Consider the following 26,953-nt stretch of genomic DNA (forward strand, 5'->3'; position numbering starts at 1 on the left):
CCCCGTCTGGCTATTTCCCTGGGCAGGAGAGGGCCGCCACTGTCCAACGTGGATGTCCCTCAGCAGTGGAGAAAGGCAGGCTTCCCTTGGGCACTCTCCTCCCTGAAGGGGAGGGCACACAGCCAGAGGACCTCATCCTGCCTCTTCTTCCCCAAGCCAACAACTCTCCCTTCTCTCCTGTTCCCTGCACCAACAGTGTGGCCCAGAGCCTGCGGGTGGCCAGCTCCAGCCTACACACATCCCTGCCCTGTCCCACTGTGACCCTCTCCCTTCCCCTCCACGAAAGCAGTACGGGGTGATGGTTAGGAGCACGTACTCAGAGGGCCCCTGGGTGGCTCAGCTGGTGAGGCGTCTGACTCTTGATTTCAGCTCAGGTCACAGTTTGGGAGCTGAAGCCCCGGCTCAGGCTCTACACTGAGAACACGGAGCCTGCTTGGGATTCTCTCTGTCTCTCTCTCTCTCTCCCTCTCTGCCCCTCCCCTGCTCACACTCTCTTTCTCTCAAAAATTTAAACTAAAAAAAAATCAATTTCAGGGCGCCTGGGTGGCTCAGTCAGTTAAGCGTCTGCCTTTGGCTCAGGTCACGATCTCGCAGTTTGTGAGTTGGAGCCCCGTGTCGGACTCTGTGCTGACAGATCAGAGTCTGGAGCCTGCTTTGGATTCTGTGTCTCCCTCTCTCTGCCCCTCCCTTGCTCACGCTCTGTCTCTCTCTCTAAAAATAAATAAACATTAAAAAAATTTTTTTAAAAGTAAAAAGAAATGATTATACCCTCTGGGAGCCCGGAGTTACGCCCTCGGCCACAACTCCCCTGGTTACAGAGCCACACCGTCCGCATGCTTCCCCCTCTGGGGGTGTTCACATCTCTACAGGCCTGGACACAGGGGAGGCTGGACGCAAGGCATCCTCGGACCCACTGGGTCTCTCCCGAGGTTTCCCAGGGCAGCACAGCCTCTTAGGAGAAGGGGCAGGGGAAGGTGACAGCAACAGGGTGGCTACGGTCAAGCAAATTCCCAGACAAGAGGAAGGGATAAGTGGGAATCTTCCTGCTCCAGGAAGTGTTTCCTCACCTCCTCAGAGAAGCCTGGGTGGGGGGAACGAGAGCAGGGGTGAGGGAGGGAGGGGCTTTTCTGGTGGCAGCCTCCAGTTCTGCCCTGACAGCAACCCCAGACCACAGCCTCACAGGGCAAGTCCGGGCAGCCTCAGGCTCCCTTCGGGGAGAGCTGTTTAAGGCTACATGGGCTCTGGGACCAGCGTCTGGCATGAGAGCCCACGTGGTGGGGGTGCACAGGGCACCAGGGGGGAGAGACGCTGGGTGTGCCTCTCTCTCTCAGGCCTGGGTTTCCTCCTCGGTGAACCGAAACTATACCCCTTCGGCCTCCTTCCCCATCCCACCTTGAGGGGTGTGTGTGAAGACGAGAACCTGATAAGTGTCTGGCCCTTAAGAAGGTGGGGGACTTGGGGTGCCTGGGTGGCCTAGTCGGCTAAGCGTCTGACTTCAGCTCAGGTCATGGTCTTGTGGTTCATGGGTCTCCTCCAGCTCTGTGCTGACAGCTCAGAGCCCAGAGCCTGTCTCCCTCTCTCTCTGCCCCTCCCCTGCTCGTGCTCTCTTTCTCTCTCAAAAGTAAATAAACATTAAAAAAAAAAAATGTTTTTTTAAAGGTGGGGAACTCACATATTAAAATGTCCTCATGCCAACCGAGGGCGGGGGGCTTTGATGTGGTAGCTCGCTTAATGCTGAAAAACTCCGGAAGTTTCTGATAAGGAACGGAGGTGAAAAAAGGTAACTGACCTGTTCAGCACCACAGCGACTGAGGGGTCAGGTGGCTTAGGCCCGCAGTCAGCTGAGGACCAGCTTTCTTCTCAGAGCACCCCGTGGTGCTGATTCGGGCGGCTTCTCGGCCTGGGGCCACTTACACTCCTCAGGCCTTGCTTTCCATTTGTGGAACGATGACATCGTGACACAGTAATGTATAACAGGGGTTATTAGCAAGCTTTCTCTGCAAAGGCTCGAGAGTAAATATTTTAGACCTTGCTTTAGGCCTCAACTGCACTGTAGCCAGAAAATCCACCACAGGCAGTATGTGTGGTCCACATGGCTGTGGCCGCGTCCCACTAAAACTGCAGGGACAAATGCAGGCACCTGAGCTGTAGTTTGCAGACACCCCCGCCCTCGCGTGCGCGAGCCTCTGTGATTTCCCCGAAGGACCCAGTGAGGGCCACTTGCACCAGCAGATTATTAGAAACCACGGTGGCAAAAAGGTTTTGCAATTCATACCACAAGCAGAAACACCTAAACTGCTACCTACTCAAGTAATAGAAAAGGACTTAAAAAATGCGAGAGCACCATAGTCCAATAACAGACATCGGAGAGGTGAGTACGCATGGTGGTCCCTACAGAGGGACCCCCGCTCCCGCTTCTTCGGCCCTGTTTGTTACCATTTACTGGTGGTATCGTGGGAGGGGCCTTGGCCGGTCTCCTTGCACCGGAACCTGTCGGGCACCCGTCCCCAGCAGGCGCCTGCCGTGTTCCCAAGCTCGGGGCTGCCTAGTACCGTACTCCCTTTGACCCTCACGGGGACGGCCAAGGTAGAAGTCAGCCAGCAGACACGCAGGTCGGTGCACCTAACGTGGTTTCCTTCCTCTTCCCCTCGAGGCTGGTTGCTCCCGGTCCACAGAGCCTCTCTCCCTGGGCCGCCCCTCCGAACTCTCTGGAAGCCTGGGCTTTGGGCTGCTGGCTTGGATCAGGAGATCCTCAGAGAACAGCCCCTCCTCCTGTATCTTAACAGAGAATTACGTGTATTCAGGGGTGCCTGGGTAGCTCAGTCGGTTGAGCAGCGACCGACTCTTGATTTCAGCTCGCGGTTTGGGAGTTCAAGCCCCGCATCAGGATCTGAGCTGACAGCATGGAGCCTGCCTGGATTCTCGCTCTCCTTCTCTCTCTGCACCTCTCTGCTCGCACTCTCTCTCTCTCAAAATGAATACAGGAACTTAAAAAGAATTACATACGTTCAGAGAACTGCAGCCATCACAAGTGTTGATGGAACACACCCCATACCCAGATCACAGAACAGGACGCACGATCCTGGAAGCCCACCGTATTCCCTTCCAGTCACTCTCCATCCCCCAAGGGTAAGCTCTCATCTGACTTAAATACCCGGGCTAACTGTGTGTCTATCAATGGTATCCCACACTACTGACGTTTAGGTCTGGCTTCGTTCCCTTGGCATCTTATTTGCACGATTCATCCTTCCCACGGCGCGTCGCTGTGGACTGTTTGTTCTCTGTTGTGTGGACATCACCCCATGTCTCACTCATTCCACTGCTGATGGGTGTTCGGGTGGCTCCCAGCACGGAGTCACTCTGCACGAACACTGCAGCTCCTGCCTTTGGGGGAACATCTGCCTGCCCTGTACACAGCTCCGTGCAGAGGCTGGGAGGCTGAGCTGCGTGGACACGGCGGGTCCTTAGGAACCGGAATGCTTGCTAGCCCCAGGCCCCATTTCCTGAGCTTCCACATCCCGCACCCAGACAGAATCTCCAGCCACTCCACTCAGCTTAGTCGTCCCAGACCCACACCCTGGCCGACTAGCTGTCACTGAGATCTGCCTTTTAGGGGCTCTGGGGCACTGTGCTCTCTCCTGCTTCCCTGGAGGACCAGCCTCAGGAGGCCTTGATTTCCAAAGGATTCACGGAGGGGTGGCACCGATGACCTCGGCAGTCCCCCCTAATGACAATGAGAGGCCAGACTTGACTGCACACCACCACCCCACCCTCATCAGAAGCTCTCCAAGTGGGGGTCAGAGGGTGGAACCCCACCCCCATCCTGTACAGGACTGAGCTCCTCAGCAGGAAGCTTCTAAATACATTCTTCGGATTACTCATTATTCTAATTCTGTTGCTGGAGGCAGAGAGGTATGAGGAGAGCTTGGAATTCGGTCAACTGTGCCACCCAAGATTGTAGTCCTGCCTCTACCCCGAGCCCCCGCTGCCCCTGCCGGGTTCCTCCTTCCACCCACCCGGATGTCCCTGTCCCGGGCCTGCTACCGGCCTCTGAGCCACCTGTCGTTGCTATTCCTAATGAGGAGTGTGCACGTGCTGACCCCTGGAGGTTTGGGGCAGGTGTTTCAGGCTTGGTGTGAGGGCAGCCAGCCTGTCCAGGAAAGGGGCTGGGGCTCTTCCTGAGCTGGAAAGACAGGCTAACCTCCTTAAAACAATACCCTTCCCAGGGCCTCCTAATCCCTTCAGCTGCTGCAGACCATGTGAATCCTGATCTGTCTGACCAGGCAGCGTGCCCAGCAGCCGCCAACCCCCTGGCCTGGGCGCCAGCAGGGGTGATGCCCAGCCAGCTGAGCTCGCCAGCGCCAGGAAGGGCTCCTGTACAAGGGTCAGGACAACAGGGCGGTGCTCCGGGGAGGAAACGCAGGGCCCTGTGGCCCATCTTTAGAATCAGATTCAAGGTCCCCGTGTGTGATGCACAAAAAGAGCGAGCCCTGGGGTGTGAACCCCAGGTCCTGTGTGAGCCTGAGGCGTCTGGAGACTTGTCAGCCAAGGGAGAGAGAAATAGCTACCTTGGAACAAAATGAGCACTTAAAAAAATGTATAGGCTTTGGGGGGAAATGTCAAGATACCTCAAATCTGCAGAGGGGCAGGTCTGGCTGGATGGGAAGCCAGGCTGACAACCTTGCCAACACCCTCCTGCGTGCTGGAGACACAAATGTGTGCACACTAGGGCTGGGAACCGGTGGGGCACCGCGTGTCCCCCTGGGCTTGCGTCAGGTCTGAGACCACAGGACACAAGTATGTACTTCCTCCCTCCTCACGCAGTGGCATTTTCTACAAACCCCCCCATCCAAACCAGTTTATCGTATCACTCTTAAGCTTTTATCTTGCACTTACTGAGGCCTTATCATTCGGGCCAGACACTGAACTGAGAGCTTTGCATGCGTCTCCCACGCTCTCTGGGAAGGTCCCACCGTTGTGCTCTTTGCAGAGCAGACTGGGGACTGGCTATGGGGCAGTGGGGGCAAGAGCAGACCCAGCCCCGGCTGTCCACAGGAGGCGAGCGCCCATGACAATGAACCACCACGGCTCTCACATGCCTCATCAACTTTGCAACTGACCACACCGCTTCCCCCGGGGCACCTACTCTTCTCTAAACCCTCGGGCACACGCAGGCTTCTGGCCAAAGCCTGCGCGCACTCAGAATCCAACTCTTCCCTCGGAGGTCAGTTCAAAGACAACCTTGGTAAATATTTTTTTGAGGGAGCACGCGGTCATTCCCACACCACCTTCCCGGTCCCGAAGCCATGAAAATAACCAGATGCGTACGGGTTTCTCCACCGCCCTTGGAAACCTCCAGCCAGGGACCAGTCTCCGCTCCAGGCTGAAAACAAACAAGGGCCAGAAGCCAGAGGGAAGTCCCAAATAGAAGGTGAGATAGTGGGCTCTATGAGCCGAATGAGAAAGTTCTGTGAAATGGGGCCTGTGAACTTCCCCGGGAATGACCAGTTTCCGCCTGCTGGAAGCTGAAGGTTAAGGCAGCAAGCACAGCCTTCCAAATTTCCAAACTTTTTTTTTTCTGTCCTGGAGAGAATTCTCCCCTTCCAGGAATAACACCTGCATCCTTCTTGCTGCAGAATAATCCATGTTAGTACACGTTCCCTAGGCGAAATGTGTGTGTGCTGGGGTGAGGGGAGCTGAGGCTCGGGTTAGCTGGCTCCCCACCCGAAACCCCACTTACTCTGCAAAGCAAGTTAAAAATAAAGCCAAGGCACGCCTGGGTGTTTCAGTCACTTAAGTGTCCGACTCTTGATTTCAGCTCAGGTCGTGATCTCAGGGTCCTGAGATCGAGCCCTGCGTTGGAGCTTAAGATTCTCTCTCCCACTCCCTTTGCCCCTACCCCACTTGCATCCTCCCCCCTACCCAAGTAAAATTTTAAAAAACAATTTAAAAAAAGTCTAAACTCCATCACCCAAGACTATGCTTGGCCCTAAGAAACGGGGAAAAACAGGACTACTCCCCTGTTAAGCTCAAAATCTAGATTTCTTTGGAGTTTAAAGACAAAGGAGGTCCACTTGCCTGTGGGGAAGTAGGGATCTGGTAGGAGTATTGCTTAAAGAGAAACAAACAAACCTCATAAATGAATACAGCTAAACAATTGAGGGCTGGCTCTCTTGCCCCCCCCCCCCTCCCGCCAAGGCCGGTGGTGGGGGGAAAGTTAAAAGCCTCGTTCCTTTTAAACAAAGCCAAGTTGTCCCCCAGCGTTTGAGATGTTAGAGCTCGTCAAGGAAGCGGGGTTTCCTACGGGCGCCGCCTTGGGAAGTGAATCAAGAATCCCAGGGCCAGCCTGCTTGGAGCCAGGTGTCCAAGCAGCTGAAAATTCATCCCCTAAAAGTAGTCAAGGGGGCTTACATCAGAGGGGGGACGGAAGGTGCGCACACAGGCACACACGGTGATTTCACGGCTCTTCTTTTCAGAAGAAACTTCGAGCAAAATGGAATGTTTCCCTCTGAAACTTCCCAGGTCAGGAAAAAGGGTCAAGGCTTTGCTTAGGTCACACAAGATTGACACCAAAGTCAGACTTGGGGCTCCTGAATGGGTGGAGGCAGGGGAAGAACCATGCCCTACGCCTTGGCCTCCCATGCTCCCATCTCCCCTTTCTTTCTCCACGCTCTTTATTGTGTTAGGAGTCTTGCTACCGTGCAAGGGGTACAGATGGCCAGGCCAAGTTCATCTGGTCACTCCCAGGCCCAGAGCACTAAGTCATACCTAAGCTGGAAGGAGCTAGCTGGAACCTCAAGACTCCGAGACTTAGCTCGTGGCTGGGTAATTCACCACCATCCTCCCACCTTGGATGTCCCGTCTGGAAAACGGGTGCAATCCTCTGGAGTGTGGCACAACCCAAGGCCACAGGACTTTGGAGATACTAGCCCCCAGAGACTGTTGCCTTTCGTCTTCCCTTACAGACTGGTCTTTGCTTTTACAGTAATGACATCATGCCTAAAGATGCAACCGGAAAAGGAGCTGATGTCCACCCCTCCGCTGAGGAAGCAGCTGGGGAAGCAGGGGCCAGAGAGGCAGCGAGCTACTGAGCAGTCAGGGCCAACATGTGGCTGAGTCCACCGCCCTGCAAAACTGGCGGCTGGGCACAGCCCCTTATCCACAGATGAGAAAACTGAGGCCCACAGGGAGGACTCCCGGCCCCGGAGGGAGGGAGCATCTTCCTCTTACAAACCCGTTTTCTTTTTTTCCCTGCCCTTTATTCAACACCCAACACAGGACCCTCCTGGGTATCTGCCCTATGCCTGCCGTCACCCCCCATACACACAGACACACTTACGTACACTGAAGCTTAATTAACAGGAAGCTCTGGGGCAGCTATAGCTGGTGTGATGTCGTGACTGCCCGAGAGAGCTCATGGAATTCAGAGATGTGATATTGTGCGGTCAGGACCAGGCTTCCAGATTCTCCCCGGTGCCTGGGAGGAAAGCCAAAGTGTTTTTCCAGCCAAGTACAACCTCCCGGGATGCCAAGGGGAGAATGAGAGCCTGTGGACAAGCTCCCACCCTGCCTCTCCCCAGGAGCCAGCTGTCGACAGCACGTGCCCTCCAATGTCCACTGTGGCCACTGAGAAGCTGAAAACGAGGATGAGCTCAGGGTGAGTAGTAGTTCCGTGTGGGGCTCCGGGGTCTCCGGATGCGGTGGCCTGGCCAGGAGAAGGGGGCATGCTGGGGACTGGGCTCATAGTGCGGGGCTGCCGCGCGCAGGGACGGGCTGAGACCCAGACGCGCTCTACCCAGCAGCGCCCCCTACGCCTGGGGTGTGGAGCTACACGTACCTGAGCGAGGGGACCCCACGCTCACCGACCCGCCACTGGGAGGATGTATGATGTGCTGGCAGCAGCTCGAAAAGCATCCATCCAACGAGTCACCCCCTTTCCACCATTTGGCTCCCTGGCTCCCAGAAAAATGACAGCCCGAAGGTGGAGGAGCTCGGCGTTACCCAGGGCTGAGGACAAAGCCCCAGCACCACTGCCTCGGGTGAGCCACCAGGGCAGTGCTGGCTGGCAGAACAGCCTTGGGAATCCCCTTCTCCAAGACCCTGGGGCAGGGGGACAGCCTCAGACTGGATTTAAAACAGAAACTGTGATGTTGTCAGGAACAGGGACTCAAAGCAGTAGGAGCAGAGGCACAACAGGAAAAAAAAAAAAAAAAAAAAAAAAAAAAAAAAGCAGCCAGAATCAACCAGCAAGCCACGTCTGCCGCCATCTGAGTGGAAAGATCGAACGTCAAAAACACACCCACCCACAATTTTCGTAATAATGCCTTCAACTCCTACCTGAGAAACAACACCGTTATTAAGCACCCATGCAGGGCCACTGGCCTGGAATGGAACCTGTTCCCTACACTGACTCTGGTACAAGCAGCCTTTATTCTGGCCACAAACTTCCATGTGGTTTCCTACAAATCCCCTCAGGAAGGAGGGCGCTGTCAGGCTGCATATCCCTTTCCAGAAGGTCCTGCTTAGCAAAGCTCCAGACTGGACGCACACACCCAGTGGTCTGGTCTTTACATAGGACTGCGTGGGTTCTAGCCCTGAGTCACATATCCCTGGATGCCTCTCAGTCCTGGGAAAACTGGGGCAGGCGGTCCCTCTATCTTCATATCCGTATTTCCCCCCACCAGATGTCCGTGGATGTTCTAAAAAGGAGGAGGAAAGGTTGTTTCCACGGTTAAAGTACATTTGGAGGACGCTGAATTAAGCAAAGGCTATTCGGTAAGGGGCATCTGGGAGCATTTAAGATCCTAACGGGCACTGACTTTCCAAGAAGGGGAATCGAGTCGGCAGCCTTTTCCAAACCTTTTGGATCACGCGTCTCTTTTACTCACGACAAACTTTCTATTCGTTTATCAAACATTTACTGGGAGCAGAACTCTTACTATCTTGAGGACTACTGGTGTTCTCTTTGGGCACAGTTTGAGACCCAGCTCATTCTACCGACTTAAAAGTGAAAAACAAGACCAAAGAAAAAAAAGTGGGGTGCTAGCCCTGATTTACCGTATGGGTAAAGTGAGACACAAGAGCACCAGCCCCTGGGGATTACGGTGCAGAAAGTCAAATGCAGCTCGGTGAGTAGTTTCTATCTTCCTCCCACTTCTCACCTCCAGGAGGAGATACTCGGTTCCCTGGTTTATATTTGCTGCTGGATTGCTTCCCCTCCTCCCCGAAGGGGAGTGCAGAGAGGCTACAAAGACCTTCACCAGGTTTTGCTGCCCGGCTCGGATGGTGCCACAGTGAATTTGGGGCTAGAGTCAGGGAGGGTTGGAGGAGGAGGAAGGAAGCTATTTAGAGGGTGATACTCAGATCTGTGGCCTGCACACGGGCAGTGGAGAAAGAGCAGCCAGAGGGACACCGATCCAGAAGAAAAGCAGTAGGAAGTGACCCTCCGTTTCACAGCGTGATGGCCAGAACCTCAGGGGCTCCAGGATCAGGGCCTTGGTGGCTTCAGGAAAACCCGTCTGACTTGTAGCCTAAGGTGAAAGGGCAGCATCCCTGAGAAATGGAGTGGGAAGCACCAGGTGGGAACCAGGAACTGGGAGGCAGGGAGGGGGGTGGACATTGCAGCCCCTTCCTGGGAGTGCGGCTTACCACAGCCTCAGAACCGGGGCCCTCGTCCTGAAGGGCCTGGCTGTGGGACAGTGAATAAATGGGCAAAAGCTTAGCGCAGAGAGGTCATGGCACACGCTGGGGGGTGGGGAGGGGGGAACAGGTCTGCTTCATCATATCGCATGCTGGGCTAGACCTAAAGCCAGTAAAAGTAGGAAAACCAAACCGCGTCAGGCGCACCACCAGTGTGTAACCCACAGTTGCAGAGGAAGGCATTATACCTATTTGACAGCCAGGGAAACGGAGGCCAAGGAACAAGTCTGAAACCACAAGGCCAGCAAGTGCCAAAGCCCAGGCTAAACTCCACGCTTCTAACTTCACATCCTGGCGCGTCATGCCGAGAGATTTCAGTTTTTCTTCTCCTTGACAGCACAATGTTTCTCAGAGGAACTCTTGTGTGGAGACCTACCCCACAGAACAGATAAAAACGGAGATGTGCAAAGCGGGGTGGGATGAAAAGTCCCCCCCCAAATTGGCCTTCTCTTAGCTTTCCTCTCTAGGTGTGTACCCCAACTTCTCGGTGGTCCCCACGACAGCTGCATAGAGTACCTCCACCAGTTTGGAAAGCCACCGGCCTCCAGCTGGTGCTCTCAGGAGTGTCCATGGACCAAATATTTATTTTATTTTTTTAATCTCTTCTAATGTTTATTTATTTTTGAGAAACGGCCGAGCAGTGGAGGGGTAGAGAGAGAGGAAGACAGAATCCAAAACAGATTCCAGGCTCTGAGCTGTCAGCACGACACGGGGCCTGACACGGGGCTCCAACCCACAAACTGAGATCGTGACCTAAGCCAAAGTCGGACACTTAACCGATGGAGCCACCCAGGTGCCCCATGGACCAAACATTGAAGACAGTACTTCTCTCGGCCCCATACTTGCCCCTGCTGAGCTAGGAAGGGGAGGGGAGGGTGTAGAAATACTTCTTTGCCATTCAAAGGGCAGTGGGAGAAAGTAGGTGCCCCAGGGGCAGCCCTGGAGGAAGCCCTGCTCATCGGTGGTCCCCGGGACACTAGGGCAGCTCAAGGCGAGGGGGCTTGCGCGGGAGGGAGCTGGGTTCCTTTGCGCATTACAAGGAAACCCTGCATCAGTACACCAACACGCTGGAGCCACAAAAAAGACAACAGATAAGCTGAAAATGGCTCAGCCAGAGCAGGGGCAAGGCCTTTGGCCATGGCGGACAACTACTTGGGTTTCATGCAAGCAGAGCTGATCTGTTGGCAAGACGAGGTTTGAGGGCAGCTGCAGAGAAACCCAAGGTTTTCAGGGACTTAGCCTGTGGTAGTATTTGCCAGTGACCTACTCCAATATCCATTCTTTCTGACTTCTTTACCACTGAACCACTGGTTTTTGCTTAGGCATATATATGGGTGCCTGAAATAAAAAATACTCTTCCCTAATCAAAGTATTCTTCCCTGCTTCCCTTGCAGCTAGGTGTGGCCAAGGACCAAGTTCTGTTCAACAAATGTAACTAAAGTGTTGTGTGTGGTTTCTGGCAGGTGCCCTCGAAAGAGGAGCCACAGGCTTCTTGTTCTTTTCTCCTGATAGCTGAGCCCCAGGAGCCATCTTGGACCATGAGGCAGCATGCTGATGATGGCAGAACAGACCGCCATCCCAGCGCTCTGAACTTAACTCACGTGAGTGACAGACAACTTCTGTCTTGGTCAGTCCACTATTTTTTAGTTGCTAAGAGCAGCCAAATTAAGTTTTAACAACCAGCAGCCCTAACCTTCAACAAAAGGGTCCCCTGGGGGCGGGGAGGTGGCCAGAAGCAGCTATGAGGCGGCTGCACCTCCCTCCTGCCTTCAGGAGTCCTGCTCCACCTTCGTGCCCAGGCAACCATCCCTCCCACGTCCCGGGCTGGTCTCACCAGCCACCTGCCTCTCTTCTTCTGGAACCAGGTTAGAGCCTTGCAAGTGGACGGCTCAGAACTAGCAGACAAGACTTTGGGTTCTAAGCCAGCTCGGCCACTCACTCATTCATTCATTCAGCAAACAGTTATTGAGTATCTACTATTTCCCAGGTACTGTTCCAGGTACTGGGGCTACAGCAATGAACAACAGAAGACCTTGCCCTCATGGAACTTATAGTCTACTCAAGAGAGAGACACACAAAGGCAGAAACGAGCATGCATCAGGTGATAAGCGCTATGGAGAAAATACACTTGAGTAAGGAGAGGAGGGCGTGTTATGCGAGCAGCCCGGAAGCTCTCTCTGAGACGATGGCTAACAGAAATGAGGGAGTGAGGCACGTGGATATTTGGGGGAAAAGCTGTTTATGTCACCTACTCCAAGTCCTCAGTGCTATGCCTCAGTTTCCCCTCTCTGGAATGGTTTGTGAGACAAAAGCCATCCCAAGACAACCTCGTGCTATCCTGGCTGAAGACTGTGGCTCCAGAGAGGATGTTCAAAGCCAAGTCGGCATGGGAATCAGACTGGATGGGGACAGAGGGTCCCCTTGGACAGCACTCCATGAATTTCAGGTAAGAAGGGGTGTGAGGCCTGCAAAGTGCCCTTCTCACCAGGGCTGGTCTCCCCAGTGTCCCTTCTATGTTGACCTGGGTCAGAGCGCTAAAAGGTTCGACACCAGACAGTTTGGGCTCCTGGCCAGCCCATGTGTCTCCCAGCACCCCAACCTGGGGCTGCATGGCAAGCCTCAGTCAGCCATTCGTCAGAATTCTCTTCCCCCTGGGCTGAGGCGCACGGCCTTCCGGCCATGACAATTGGCGGACAGGGTGCCACCCTGCGCCCTGGCCGCAGGGAAGTACGAGGTGCCTGACCCGAGGGGGATAAGGCTACAAAGGAAGAGAGGGTGGCGGTGGTTTGTCAGGGAAAGGGGTGGGGACAGAGGGAGGATGGGTGGCCAGGAGGCCAAGCAAAGCTGAGGGTCTGCGCCAGCCATTGCTATCGTGGTACAGGGTGAGACCACAGTCCAGAGCCAATACGAGGGCTTGGGGTGGGGGGCATGTGAGGAGGGCTGAATTTGTGCACCAGGTAAGCACCCCACTCATTCGTTCCAGACTCTGGCTGGATGCTACAGTCACTACTGGGGCTCACAGGCAATGGGAGACAGACATGTACAGAGTGGCCAGCATGGTGGCCCACACTGTGACATGACAGGGAGAACCTTTGGAGAGCCTAACTCCTGGGGAATAAAGTAGCTCCAACTCTCAACGTACCCTGAAGGCGGAGGGATGGGGAGAGTCTGGGCACAGTATACTGTTTTCACCTTCACGAAACCCTTTCTAGAAAGGGTTCTAATGAGTTTCTCCAGTGCCCGGGAGGGAATTAGCACAGAAAGGCTCAGTCCCGTTCTTACATTCTATGGCTGCACATGCATCTCACTGGGAGTCACTAGGACTTGGCCAAGTGAACCCACTCCCTGGTCTGCGTTCCCTCATCGGAAAAACATGTGGGTGCAGATGATGATTTCCGGAAGGCTTCCCAGCTCTAGGATTCTGTGTTCTGTGATTTTCTAGGTTATTTAGAAGCAGCGTGGAAATTACCCTTTGCCAGTTGAATTCTATTTTGAACAGCCTACTTGTAGCAACCTAATGGTAAATGCTACTGCAAATATGAAGAGGCTCCTTGTAATGGATCTTCTGTGGAGATTCTCTTGAAGGCTTTCCTTAAGAGAATACCTACAGGGGCGCCTGGTTGATTTTGGCTCAGGTCATGATCTCACTAGCACGGAGCCCGTGTCGGGCTCCACACTCGCATGGAGCCTGCTTGATTCTCTCGGAAGGAAGGAAGGAAGAAAAGAGAGAGAGAGAGAGAAAGAGAGAGAGAGAGAATACCTACAGTCACGAGGCTTTTATGGCCCAGAGTCATAAACCTAGATCTGCAACCTTGTTTGACAAGACCCATGACAAGAGAAACTCTATGCAAATTCACCCGTGTTCCTGGGAACAGAATGTGAGGGAAAACCCACCAACTGAGCTCCCGGCCCTGCATCATACCTTAAAGCACAAATAGGAAGTGAGCCCAGAGCTGTGGGACGAGCTCCCTGGCCTCTAGGTCTGAGGAAGTCTCTAGGCAGGCTGGGGCTCAGACTGGGGCTGCTGAGCAGGGGATGGGCAGAAGAGGGTCACTCTCTCTCTGCCACGGAGCTTCCACTCAGCAAACTTGCAGAGTGCTCCCGGAGCCTCTGCACCAAGGATGTGAAGAAACAAGCTCTCACTAGGGTAGGACCATCTAAATCCCGACCCCCCCTCCCAAGAAGTGCAGTGAGCTGTCCACAGGGCTCCTCCCACTTCCCTTAGGAGTGGAGGGCCTTGAGCTAAGCTTGGCCAAGCTGTCCCCACAGCGGCCGCTGGTCAGGTCCTGGATCCCCCGCCCCGAAGCCCCAACCCTCAGCAGTCACTCCTGCCAGTTCCAGCTGCTGCAGAAAGAGCTCACTGGCCACCATCATTGCCCAGGATGTGAGCTGGGCTACGGCTTCCCTTTCCAAAAGCCCGAAACCAGGGCCTAGGCCCCAGCTCCCCTCAGTTGAAAGGTGCAGATAAAATTTTGAGCAACTAACTGCTCAGTGCCCATTGCTGCTTGGGGCCCTGGACGGAAAGATAAATGTGCTGTGGCCCCTACCCTGGAGGGGCTCCCCACAGGCTGCAAGAGACCCAAACAGACCACGGAACATAATTTGTGTCCATCTAGAAACCAGGGAAGGCTTCTTGGCAGAGATGATACCTGAGGACAGGTGTAAACCAGGGTTAAATCTCTAGTCTTCCCTGCTCAGAGAAATTCGAATCAGGTGGGAGCCTTTTCCTCTCTCAGCTTCCCAAGGGCAGAGGTATCAAACCCCACCCAGCAGGAGCCCCTCCTCTCCCTTCAAACACGGATGCCTGAGGAAAAGGCAGATGTGGCTCAGAATCCATGCCTCTGCCCCACCTCTGTGCCCTGCTGCCTGCCAGAGGACACCCCTCCAACACGTGCCTCCCCTCTGCCCCTCCTGGGGGGGGGGAGGGGGAAGCACACCCCACAGCACGGGCAAAGCTACCACCTGGTGCCTTTGTGACCCCTACCGCTCCCCTTCGCCCCTCACCTGTTGAGCCCAGTCTGCTCCCAACCCCCATGGCTTGCTCCCTCTTGCCTCAGAGACACGCCCAAAGCAGGACCATACTTGGAATATCTACCATGCCCTGACCTCATCCCATAGAACTTTCCCCCCCCCCGGGCTCTGAAAACTCACCTCCTCCCCATGGCCTTCCTGCAGCTCTCCCCACCTCAAGAACCCATATCATGACCCCTAGCCCCCTGTCTCCTCTCCAGAGGCAATTCATTCAGCCCCAGCTAGCCCACCCCACCGTGACCCTTTTTATCTTAAAACCCCTGTATAAACTCCCACCTCCTTCAGGAAGCTTTGCCTAGGTCACCCCTACCCACACTTTACCACTTCTTTTCCATGTGCCTCCTTTTCCCACACCTTATGGCACTAAGGCTGCAGTCTTTGCAACTACCTATCAATTGATTCCCACAGACATTAGCAGAATCCTGACACTCAGCTGCCCCAGACCAATCAAGTTCTCAGTTAATATGCTTGAGTAATCATCACAGCCAGGATTTATTAAGCTCCGACCTCGAGTAGTTGGGCACACTGTCAAGCTCATTCTAGGTTATCGCCCACCTTCAGGGCAACCTGCAAGATACCTTTATCATTTTACAGCTGAGGAAACCGAGGCTCAAAGAGGTTCACTATTTTGTCTATGGTCTCCGGGGGTCTATTTGACCCACAATCTGTTTTTCCTTCTTTCTTTCTTTCTTTCTTTCTTTCTTTCCTTTTCTTCCTTCCTTCCTTCCTTCCTTCCTTCCTTCCTTCCTTCCTTCCCGTTTATGTAACTTTGAGAGACGGGGCAGTGGGGGCAGGGAGGGGCACAGAGACAGAGGACCCGAAGCAGGCTCTGAGCTGACAGCAGAGAGCCTAATGCGGGGCTCCAATTCATGAACTGCACGATCATGTCCTGAGCTGAAGTCGGATGCTTAACCAACCGAGCCACCCAGGTGCCCCTGAGTGTTTTCCACCACACCAAGCTGCCTCTCCCTCTCCAGGATTCACCCATGGAATGACTCGATCCGATTGATAGTACGACTCAGCTGGCAGATAACGGGCCAGAAAACCCCAGAAATGTTATATAACATGAAACTAGAGGTGCTCTCTGCTCTTTTATTCTATCTTATAGATAAGGAAACTGAGGCCCATTCGTACAGCTCGCCATGTGGTTCCACTAAATGAATATCAAACCAAAAGTACGAAAAGGAGTCTAATGGACTGTCAGGCCCCCTGGATTTAATGCTGCTTATGCTGTAGGCTGTGTGACTCCCCTGTTAATTAAAAGGTAAGCTCTCAGGAGACCTGGGTGGGGTACTTCCTTTGTGGAGGAGACTCACTATAATCCTGTATTGTTTACAATCGCATCACGGTATTCCAACGGCGTCGGGGGTTACACCATCCTTGGTGACTGCAGCCCAGGCGGCCACACCTTTGGAAGGGCAGAGATGGAACAGTCCTTACGGAGTCCCTATAGGAGGGTATTAAATTCAGCGCAGCCATTGAACACCACACCTGCACCCCTCAGCCTTTTCTGCCTCAAGGTATGAAAAATAATAATAAGGGCACCTGAATGGCTCAGTCGAGTGTCCAACTCTTGATTACAGCTTGGGTCGTGATCTCATGGTTCCTGAGTTCCAGGCTCTGAATGGACAGTGCAGAGCCTGCTTGGGATTCTCTCCCTCTCTCTCTTCTTCTCTCTTTGCCCCTCCCCCCTTCTCATGCACTCTCTCAAAATAAATAAATAAACTTTACTGCTACTACTATAATAATCCCTTGTGCTTTACACGTTTCAAAGTATTTCCTTTTATCCCTTTATTATATATGGCACTAGCATTTTAGGGATTGGGCACTGGGGGCTTGGAAAGGCCCAGAGACTTGCTGGGGAGGGGGGGATGGGAGTATGGTCCTGTTCACCACACTTGTTTAACATGTACCAAGCTCCTACCACGTGCCTTGCCTTGTGCTAGACTTGAGGAGGGCTTCCTGAAAGAGGCAGTTTCTGGGCAGTGCCCAGATGCTGGGGAAGGCAATCCCAGCCTTGAAGCCAGCAGCAAGCTGGGCTTCGAGCTTTCCCCTGGGTGGCTCTGGAGCATTTCTTAGTGCACAACAGCCCCCAGCCTCTCCTCACAGCTCAGTCTCTAGAGCACCAGAAACTAGCCTATCCCTCCTGACACAACCCATCTCCCTTCTAGGTGGTGCTAAGAAGCTCGCTCCAAAAAGGTGCACGTCAAGACCCATGCTGAAGTCTGGCTGCTCTTAGAGCAGGGCTCAGGAGTGGCCACACTCCAGCATCTTCTCGGCCCTGCAGGTTGTACAAATCCAAGGTGACGGTCACCCTCAGAGCTGTTCAGACCAGTCTTCACACCACAAAATACCCTTTGGGGGCACAACACCTTTGCCCACTGACCGTGCCCTTTCCTTTTTACAGGCCAAGCTGGTGGAGCCTCAGGGCCACGGACCACAGAGTGGTCACACCTGTTTGCCCTCTGAGAGCAGTGTGCTCACACCTGTTTGCCCTCTGAGAACCAGCCCCCGACCACGAACGGTTCCATGCAGTGCAGAGAACAGGCTGTACAGCCATTCCCTCCCACTCTGCCCTAAGAGTTCAGCCCCAAATGCCAGCGCCTGCCAGCAGCAAGGTCCCTTCCCTCTCTGGGCTGTCACCAAAGTCTTCCTGGCCCTACCTAGGGTAGGAGCGCCACCCCCACTCTTTCTCGCGGCAGACATGTGCTCAGGCGGGCCACAAAGAAATTCATCTCTTTCCTGGGGCCGAGCCTCCAGCTGTTCTCAGGGGCCTTGGGACACTTTCTTGGAGGAGTCTGCAGCCACCCGTCTCCCCCAAAGGATAACATTTCACCTTGAGAAAAAAATAGGAGGGCTGTTTCTAAGGTGCATCCAAGCTTGTTCCAGGAGACAAGTTCCTGTTTATAAAAGGGAGGGGGGTGTCTCACCTTCCTGGCCATGGCCAAGAAGGGAGCAGTTCCTTTGGTGGCAAAGCAGGTCCTTTGGTGACTCTGAGACTGTGGAAGGTCTACTTACTCCCCTTGTACCTGTCCCAACACAGGCTCAGGTGGGCTGAACTGCACACACTGCTCGAAAAAAAACCTCTCTGCAAACGCAGAAGACATCAGCCGCCTGAGCTGTTACTGGAGGCTTGTCACCTGCTTCAGGGACTTCCGCGTGAGCTTCCAGCCTGCTGTTTTGCTGGAATCATCGACTACACAATACCGTTGCTCATCCCCTCCAAAAACGGAGAGAAAGAGTGACCAGACCTGGGGAGGGGGGGAGATCCCGCGAAAACGCTGAGCCTCGCCATGCCCCAACTCCCCGCTCTATTTGCCCGCAAATAGAGGTTGTCGCCCCTCGGTTTGCCCCAGCACAATCCACAATCCACCGCCCACTCCACCCGAATGGAGACCAGGGACGATCCGCGCTCCCGCCCGGCACCTGCAGTGTTCGCGGGTTCGGAAGGGACGTGAATGGTTCAAGGTCAGGGCTCCGCGTGTGCCCCCAGCGCAAGGCGAGCACAGGGGCTGCTCCAGGTCGCGCCACGAGGTGCGGCCCGGCTGGGGGCGCACCCGCACGGTGGGGTCCCAGCGGAGTCCGGGCCACCACTCACCATCAGAGAGCGACCGCGGCGGCAGCAGCAGCAGCAGCGCGGAGAGCGCCAGCGCGGAGCGCATCGTGTCCTGGCCTCGGGCCGGGAGCAGGTGGCTGCGGGTGCGAGCGTCCGAACAGCGAGAGCGTGGGCGCCGCTCAGGGAGGCCCGGCTGTGGCTCCGGCGGCCGGGTGATGACCCGGGGCTCCCGAGTCGCGCTCCAGCGGCCCCTCCTCGCGACCGCTGCGGCAGAGCTGAACTGAGGCGCGGAGCCAGGCGGCGGAGGAGCGGCGGGTGGCTGCGTCGCGGGCGGTGTCTGCGCGGCTGGGCCAGGCCGGCGGCTGCGGCGACTCCCGTCCCGTCCGCGCCGGCCCCCGGCCCCGCCCCCTCCTCCTCCCCTCCTCTCCCTACCCTCCTCCGCCCCGCGGCCCAGGAGCGCGCGGGCGGCTGCAGTGGGGCAGGCGGGGCGGGGCGGGCGCTGGGCCGGGAACAATGAGCAGAGGAGGAAACTCCGCCCGGGAGCGCGGCGGGCGGGGGAGCGCGGGCTGGCGGCGGGCTCCGGGCTAGCGGCCCCCGGGCGGGCGGGGTGGTGAATGTGTGTGCGCGGGGCGGCTGGGCGGCTCCTGACGCCGGACGGCTCCTCGCCCGCTGGTGAGCTCGCCCTGGCACACAGGCGTCGCCCGCAGTGCTTCTGAGGGGGTCCGGAGGGACCCCCGACACCGCCAGGGCCTTCGCACGCCCAAATCCGGAGCGTGGCGACCCCCAGCCTCGTGCGTGCGCTAAGGATCTTTCGAGGCCTCAGGGCTGCAGAGCACGGTGCTCCAACTCCGGAGAAGCGAGTCTCCCAGCTGCCAGGTGCAACTCACCTGCGGGCGGGCCCGCGTGCCGCACCACTTCCGAGCAAGTCTACGCTGCAGTGTGCACTGAGCAAGCTGGGCTAACTAGTTGCTTAATCTCTCCAAGCCTGGTTCCTCACCTGTGACATTGAGGTGATGGTAAAAAAAATAAATAAATAGGACTTTTGGGGGGATTAATATGTGTCCGTCTGTGTTCTCAGAGCTTTTGCCCCTATTATTTCATTTACTCTTTACAGCAGCCATATTTTTAGCCTCATTTTGCAGAGGGAATTGAGTCAAGAAGAGTTTAAGAAACTTGCTCAAGATCCAATAAGTGGTTAAGTGGCATACCCGCCTCAGAGTAGGTTGGAGAAATCCTTTGCACCGTGCCTGGCAAATAGTAACTGCTCAATAAGTATTAGCTATTATCCTTATTCTCGGTGTGTAAAGAACAGCAATGAAGATTTAGGGCTCTGGGGTCAAACCCGATTTGGGCTCCTAATCCAGCTGTGCCCATCTCATTAGTAGCTAAAACCCTAAGCAAGGTACTCTTGGTACCTCAGGTTTTTTGCATCTGCAATATACGGACACCACCGCCCACCTCAGAGGCTTGCTATGAGATTTAATCCGGAACGAGCCGTTAGCCCTGGGCCGGGAACACAGAATGAAGCGGCCCGCATTTGAAGAGAAGGTGAGAGAAATCTGCCTACTTGGGATGGAGGTGGGAGTTGCGTTCCAAAAACCGAGTTAACCCAGTGAAAGAACAAAGAAGAACCCCCTGGTTGTTTGTTGTTGTTTTGTGTTTTGCGGAAGCTGTCGGGGCGGTTGGGGATGCAGGTCCTGGAACCCCCTGCGCGGGGGGGAGGCGCTTCCGCGGCGCCAGGCTGGGGAAGTGGGGTGAAGCGGACCCGGAGGGTGAGGGGCGATTAACCCTGGAGGTTGGGCGGGGAGGGCGCAGGGGCAGCCTGGATTTAGCTCACGAGACTCCTGGGTTGATAATCCGGAGTATCTTTCTGATGGGTCTAGGAGGGGAGGGGGGTGGGGTGGGGTGGGGTGGGATGCCCTGTACCTAGCCCCGTTCTAGGAACCTTGGACTCCACGAGCCCCTCTTGTCGGCTGTACACAGGCGCCGGCGGATTGGCACCAAGTCTTTGGAGCAGCGAAGGGAGCGCTGGTGCCCTAGCTGGGGTTCCGCCGGAGCCAGGCTCAGCCTTGGGAACGGCTGACCATGCTGTTTTCATCGGGAAGTTTCTGCAGGATCGTTCTGACCCTGTTTTCCACGCAGCATATGGGAAAGACAGAGGGTGTTCCCTGTAAATACCGTGGGCTGTGTGACCATCTTTGGTGTATTTTAGTACTGTTCCTCTAATATCCATGTCAACAAAAGCTTGTTTCTCTGAGACCAAGCAGTACAATTAAAAAACTGGGAATTAAAAAATCTGCATTGTATGTTCTCTGATTTGAACAGTGCTTTGCACTCAGTGAGTCAATTTCTCTAAAAACCAGGAAAGGAACGTGTTAGTTTTGTACCAGGAGGATGTATATTTCAAAACTTGGGGCATTTTAAATCCCCACAATTTGGGATCGGTCCCATTACCAGACTGCCAAAAATTTTAAATGAGAGCAGACATCTGGGTTTAAGAAGCGGTACCCTCTCTTTGTTACTGAAGACTCCGCAAAATTAGAATGCTCTGGACCCCAAGTATCCAAGCACCCCCACACACACCTTATGCGCAATAGAAGTTTCAGGAATGAGGCCTGAGGCTGGCTGGACTTACGGGTCACCTATGGTCAGTGAGCAGATCTGTCCCCAGGTAACTGGCCTGTGTCCTTGGTCCTACTTAGCAGCTTGTTGCCACTTGTAAGCTCTCGCTGGCCCAGATCACCTGAGCTTATAGCGGAAACTCAAAGCACTTTACTTTTTATTTATTTATTTTTTATTATATGAAATTTATTGTCAAATTAGTTTCCATACAACACCCAGTGCTCATCCCAAAAGATGCCCTCTTCAATGCCCATCACCTACCTTCCCCTCCCTCCCACCCCCCATCAACCTCAAAGCACTTTATAAATACTATCCCACAATCCTTCTGGGATTTATTACATTTTGGTTATATTCATGCATGAGTTAGCTCCCCTAGATGTTAAACTTCTTAATATGGGGGTCTTTCTTACTCAACTTGTACTTTTTTAGACCATCCAGATCAGCATATCACATCACAGCTACAGATACAGATACTGAATGCAAACATGAACACCAGGTAGGAGATACTACACAGGCACAAGGTTTAAAATGGATTTTCCCTTGGTTCCTGTCCAAGTCAGGGGACAGGATTATGGGCTCTACATGCAATTTGGTCATGTTGCTGACCCTGCTCTTAAGAGCAGGTTTGGTAAAGTCCTTTTCATCTTCATACTAAATAACTTCAATCCCCCGTCACAACATCTCAGTTGAGAGGTGGGACAGAACCTCGCCACCACACCTCCCAATAAGAGACAAATGCATACATGTATCCATCCTGAGGCCATAGCAGCTGTTCATAAGCTGCACAGGACACCCTTACCTGGGTTTTCTAACCCTTGACCTCCAAGTTCCTTGGGGGCCCAGAGTGGTATTTCGTTCATCTTGGGATCTCGGCGCCCAGTACAGTGGTGCCTGACTCCAAGAGGGTGGTCAGAACACAAAGACTGAATAGATAAATGAGTGGTTGGACTTTATCCACGAGGTGGGGCCTTATCTTTGCCAAATTGTATGATTCTGTGACTATCAGCTGGGGTTCAAGTTGGGCACCTCTCCCCAAAGTCATGCACTTAGGTATGATTACACAGCAACACCCACTCTACCATGCAAAATGTGCCGCATTCTGTGCACAGTGCTGAACATGCACACCTGGACAGCACAGCCCCTGCCCTCTCAAACACACCTAGCTGAAGCGCAGTAGAGGCTGCGGCAAGTGTTGTGAGCAGGCACAAAGGACAGAGCAGGACAGGCTCAGCTTGGCCTGGAGAGGGAAGTCAGGGAAGGCTCCTGAGGAGGGCACAGGGTCTCACAGGAGGAGTAAGACTCATGAGGGCAAGAGCAAAAGGAAAGGCATTTCAGGCAGGTGGAGTAAGGAGCTGACAACTGCAGGTATTTGCCTTAAGCAGAATGTAGATGGGAGACCGCAGGAGGTCACGCACTTTGAGAGGCCAATGCATCTGTCATTGTCCCAAGGGCAAGAGTTCAGTAGCAGTGGAAGAGGAGGGACCAGCCACTAGAGGTATTGGGGGGGACAGAATTAATAGGCGTTAACAGCTCATTGGATGTGATGTGTGTGGTATGTTCAGGGCATGAAGGCATGGCAGGTGCTCCGGAGTCCTGGTTCCCCTGCTGGGCTACTAGGTGGATTATCTGAGTGCTGTGGTTGAACGTCACTAACTGGGATGCAGAACATAAGACGACAGACAAGTTTGGGAGAAGAAAATGATGAGTCCAATTTTGAACATGTTGACTTTGAATACCCAGGGGACACTTAAGAAGTTGTGTCTGTGACACTGAAGCACAGACTTGAGGAAAGGATGGGAAAGAGACATTGAAGAGCCATCAACGTGCAAGCAGGGATTGCAGCCATGCACCTGTGATCCTTGGAATTCCCAAACACCTCAGCTTCAGAGATAGGCTAGGGCCAAGGGCATGTTAGATGCCAGTGGCCAACACCCTTATCACATGAGAAGAAAAGGCCAGGCAAGTTGGGCTGACCTGTCCCCGCTCACACAGCGGGTAAACAGTGCTGGCTCCAGAACCAGGATAGCACTCCAGCCACTGTTGTAACACAGCCTGGTGCCTTCCTATCAAGATTATCCGCATTCATGCATCTGTGTCCTGGGCTGTTGGTCTCTCAACTCAAAAAGCCACAGGTCCCATGGCAGGAACAAAAGATGTGCCGTGGGGATGGAACCAGGGGAGGGAGATAGGAGTCAGTCAAGTCCTAATTAAGTTGAAATAAAAGAAGCCTGATGCATTGGCTCCGGCTATCTTCGTGACCCGCATGCCCCAACCTGCTTTCCAATCTCATCTCCCGCTTAACCCCTGAGCTCCCCCTCCTTCCTCTGCCCCTGTGCAAAACAAACAAACAAACAAACAAAAAAAAAAAAAAAAAAAAAAAACAGAATGCAGTCAGCTTCTTCCACCCTGGAGGCTGACCAGGGCCAGAACGTGTGCTTGAATAGAACTGCATGGAGCTATGCCTGTATTCCGGGCATGTGCTAAACACTTCACTTGCCTAAAATGACTACATCCTCATACAATTTGGAGAGGTAAATATATTGCCATCACCCCATTTTGCAGACAAGGTATCAAGAACCTTGTTTCCCTGGCATCCACCTGAAGGCAGAGATAGATTTGTCACATGGCCCTCTTCTCTGGGTGTTGATGTGCATGTGTCCAGTTTTCCCGGTGAGCTCTGAGCTCCTTGAGGAAAGAGCCAGCCGTGCCCTGTCCCTGCACCCTTGGCAGTCCCCAGCTCTGCATCTGGCACCCTCACCTCCTTCCTCCCCTGTCTTACCTCCCCCTGCACTAGAGTGTTGTCCTCAGAATCAGGTGTAATCCTGTCCCTCACCTGCTCAAACTCCTGTCTGCTTGCCTCTTGAACACATTCCCAAACATAGCATTCGAGGTCTCCAAGATCTGGCCCCAACGAACCTTTCCACCTTCTTCTCCCATTGAAAGGGAGATGGCTGTTTAGATTCAATTACAACACTCATTTTCACTCTTCTTTTTTTAAAAGATTTAAGAATTGCCCCTTTGTTTTTATTTTTTTTTAAGTTTATTTATTTATTTTGAGAGAGAGGGAGTGTGTGTAAGCACAAGTGGGGAAGGGAGAGAGAATCCCAAGAGGGCTCTGCGCTGTCTGCAGAGAGCCCCACATGGGGCTCGAACTCACAAACTGCGAGATCATGACCTGAGCCGAAGTCGGACCAGGTTGGAAGGATCAGATGTTATGCAGCCTATTCTGATCTGCCCCCCTGCCTCTGAGATCATAATCTCCTCCTCTGCGTTCCCATTGCCTTGGGTTTGTGCCCTGATTCACTGACTTGGAATGTTTTTTCATAGTTATATACACATACAGCCCATAGGTTCTTTCTCTGAGGGCAAGCTTCTCTATTTATTTGTGTGTTCCATATCTAGCCTGGTTGAGCAGTGGGCATTTGATAACAAACAATGCAAAGAATACCCGGAGTTTGTTGATCCTAACCACACGTGCTAGAACGAGGCTCGGCATTTTACATGTGTAGCCTTTCATTTTTTTACTGATAAGAAAACTGAGGTGTTTATGGAACTTAAATACCTGGCCTACGATCACCCAGCTATTAGGTAGCGGAGTCAGGATTCCAACCTGGCAACCTGCCTCCTAAAACCACACTAAAACTATACTATTCGGAGAGTGAATAAATGCATGAACGAATAGTGATATTCATTATACTGTAATTTTGCCTGCTGTGTTTCATAAACATGGTTAAGAGGAGATGCCTACCCCAGGGGCAATCTAAAACACACCACACAGATGAAGCAGACTACTGGTGTTTTTCTCCATTCAAGAAGTGATTGCTCACCCACACAACCCCGCCTACGCTTGTCAAAACCCGTCCTGCTCTGGTTCCCCAAAGGCGTCCACCGAACTCAAAAAATTGACATGGACTTACCCTCCAGTTTTCACTCACCGAAACTTCATTATTCCCAGAGCAGTCGTCTCTGCCCTGCATTTAAGTTAAATACAGCAAGAACTTTTCACTGAATCACATCTCAGGGCCACTTGCCCCGTCTGCAAAAATCAGAATTGCCACACCGTTCCCCAATGTTTGAAACCACTGCACTCCAACTCTTCCTTTTCCACGCTCTCAAGGATCTTCTTCCAAACTGCATTAATCGGCTGGTATGTTTAAGGGTTTTTAGTCACTCTAACTGGTAGCTTGATTCACAAAACCCGGGTTTATCCAACCCCAGAATGACTTGTGCTTCTTGGCCTTCGGTCTCCAAGAGAGGTATCTAGCCCACGTGTCCTTCTTCCTTGCTACAGAATGAGTAAACCTACTGCAAGGCCTGCTGGGACCCACAGGGACAGGGCTACAGACCTGCAGAGATAAACAAGCTGGCCCAGATATGGATGGACGACAGACACAGGACAGGGCTGGGATCAGCACTGGAGGTTCCCATGACTTCATTAACCTCTGAAGCATTGTTCTTCCCCTGTCACCAGGGCTTGTTGATAACATTTACACACTGAGTGTACAGCCGGGGTTGTGAGATCTGCCTCTCTGCAGCAGGGACACCGTGCAGAGCCCGCAGCTCAGGGACGGCAAGTCCACACAGGGGCGGTTGTGGGGACAGAAGACAAAACCGAACCTCCCCACTTTCCACTTCGTACAATCACAAACTCTTGTCGGGGAGGCTGCGTGGGAACTGCTGAATTCTCAGATTGGAAGGAGTCCTGACAATCATGTAGCAGAGAAGCTTGAATAAAACCCCATGTTCAGAGAGTATTAGAGGGTAAGGGGTTCTCCCCTGACTCCTTCATAGCAGGGATGGTTGGTATATTTCTAGATTTTTTTTTCTCTGTGTGTGCATTTCTGGCCTTTCCACTGCACTCAGAGCTCTATGAGACCACAGTCCTTTTCTCTCGGTTCACTTTTACATCCCCAGGGTCTAGCACTGTGCCTGGCCATAGTAGGTGCTTGGTAAATACAGATGGATAAATGAATCCGTCTCCAGAGATCATTTAAAAAGTTGTATTTCTATTCTTCTACCATCCACTAGCCTATGATATCAGGAAACTCTCCAAGTGTCTCCTTCCTAATCTGCCAAATGGGATAAAAAAATATCTGCCCTAACTCCTTTTCAGAGATGGTTCAAAACCTTGGACGCAAGGGACACCTGGCTGGCTCAGTCAATAGAACATGCAACTCTTGATCTCAGGGTTGTAAGTTCAAGTCCCACATTGGGTGCAAAGCTTACTTAAAAAAAAAAAAAAAACTCGGGGAGTGGGGCACCTCAGTGGTTGAGCAGCCAACTCTTGATTTTGACTCAAGTCATGATCCCAGGGTTGTGGGATCAAGCCCTGCAGCAGGCTCCACACTGAGAGTGGAGCTCGCTAACAATTCTGTCTCCTTTTGCCCCTCCTCCCTGCTCGAACGTGCATGCTCACTCTCTCTCTCTCTCTCTCTCTAATATATATATGTAATCTTTATATTTTATAGTATATATAATTTTATATTATATATAATTTAATATTATATGTAATTGTGTTATATATGTTATTATATATAAATATATACATATATATTTATATATAATTTTTGCCTCCAGAGATGTAAAACTCTGGAAGCAAAAATTGTTGATGAACTTTGAACAATATAACACTCTGGGGCACCTGGCTGGCTCAGTTAGTAGAGCATGAGACTTGGTCTCAGGACTGTGGGTGTAGAGATTACTTAATAAATCTACACATTGGGTGTAGAGATTACTTAATAAAATCTTAAGGGGTGCCTGGGTGGCTCAGTTGGTTTAAACGTCCGATTCTTGTTTTTGGCTCAGGTCATGATCGGGCAGTTTGTAAGTTCAAACCCCGAATCGGGCTCTGTGCTGACAGCTGGGCGCCTGCTTGGGCTCCCTCTCTCTCCCTCTGCCCCTCCCCTGCTCTCACTCTCTCGAAATAAATAAATAAACGTCTTTTAAAAATCTTTAAAAAAAGAAAAATATAACCCTCTTTGTAGTTGTTTCCCCTCTCCCTTCTCCTGGGTTCTTTTCTCAGTCTCCCCTAGCGTTCCCACAGGT

General features: G+C 53.1%; 1 protein-coding gene across 1 annotated transcript in view; it reads right to left on the reverse strand.

Annotated features, from left to right (window-relative positions):
• The window catches only part of PODXL (podocalyxin like), a 56,141-nt gene extending 34,373 nt beyond the window's left edge, over positions 1-21,768 (reverse strand). The window contains exons 1-2 of the mRNA XM_045496405.1: positions 21,708-21,768; positions 18,329-19,111 (exon numbers count right to left, since the gene is read on the reverse strand). Of these exons, the coding sequence (XP_045352361.1) occupies positions 18,329-19,111; positions 21,708-21,768 (844 nt within the window). The remainder of the gene's footprint in view (positions 1-18,328; positions 19,112-21,707) is intronic.
• Positions 21,769-26,953: the final 5,185 nt, after the last annotated feature.

Source organism: Leopardus geoffroyi, chromosome A2 (genome assembly GCF_018350155.1).
Source record: "Leopardus geoffroyi isolate Oge1 chromosome A2, O.geoffroyi_Oge1_pat1.0, whole genome shotgun sequence".
In the NCBI taxonomy this organism is placed as follows: Eukaryota; Metazoa; Chordata; class Mammalia; order Carnivora; family Felidae; genus Leopardus; species Leopardus geoffroyi.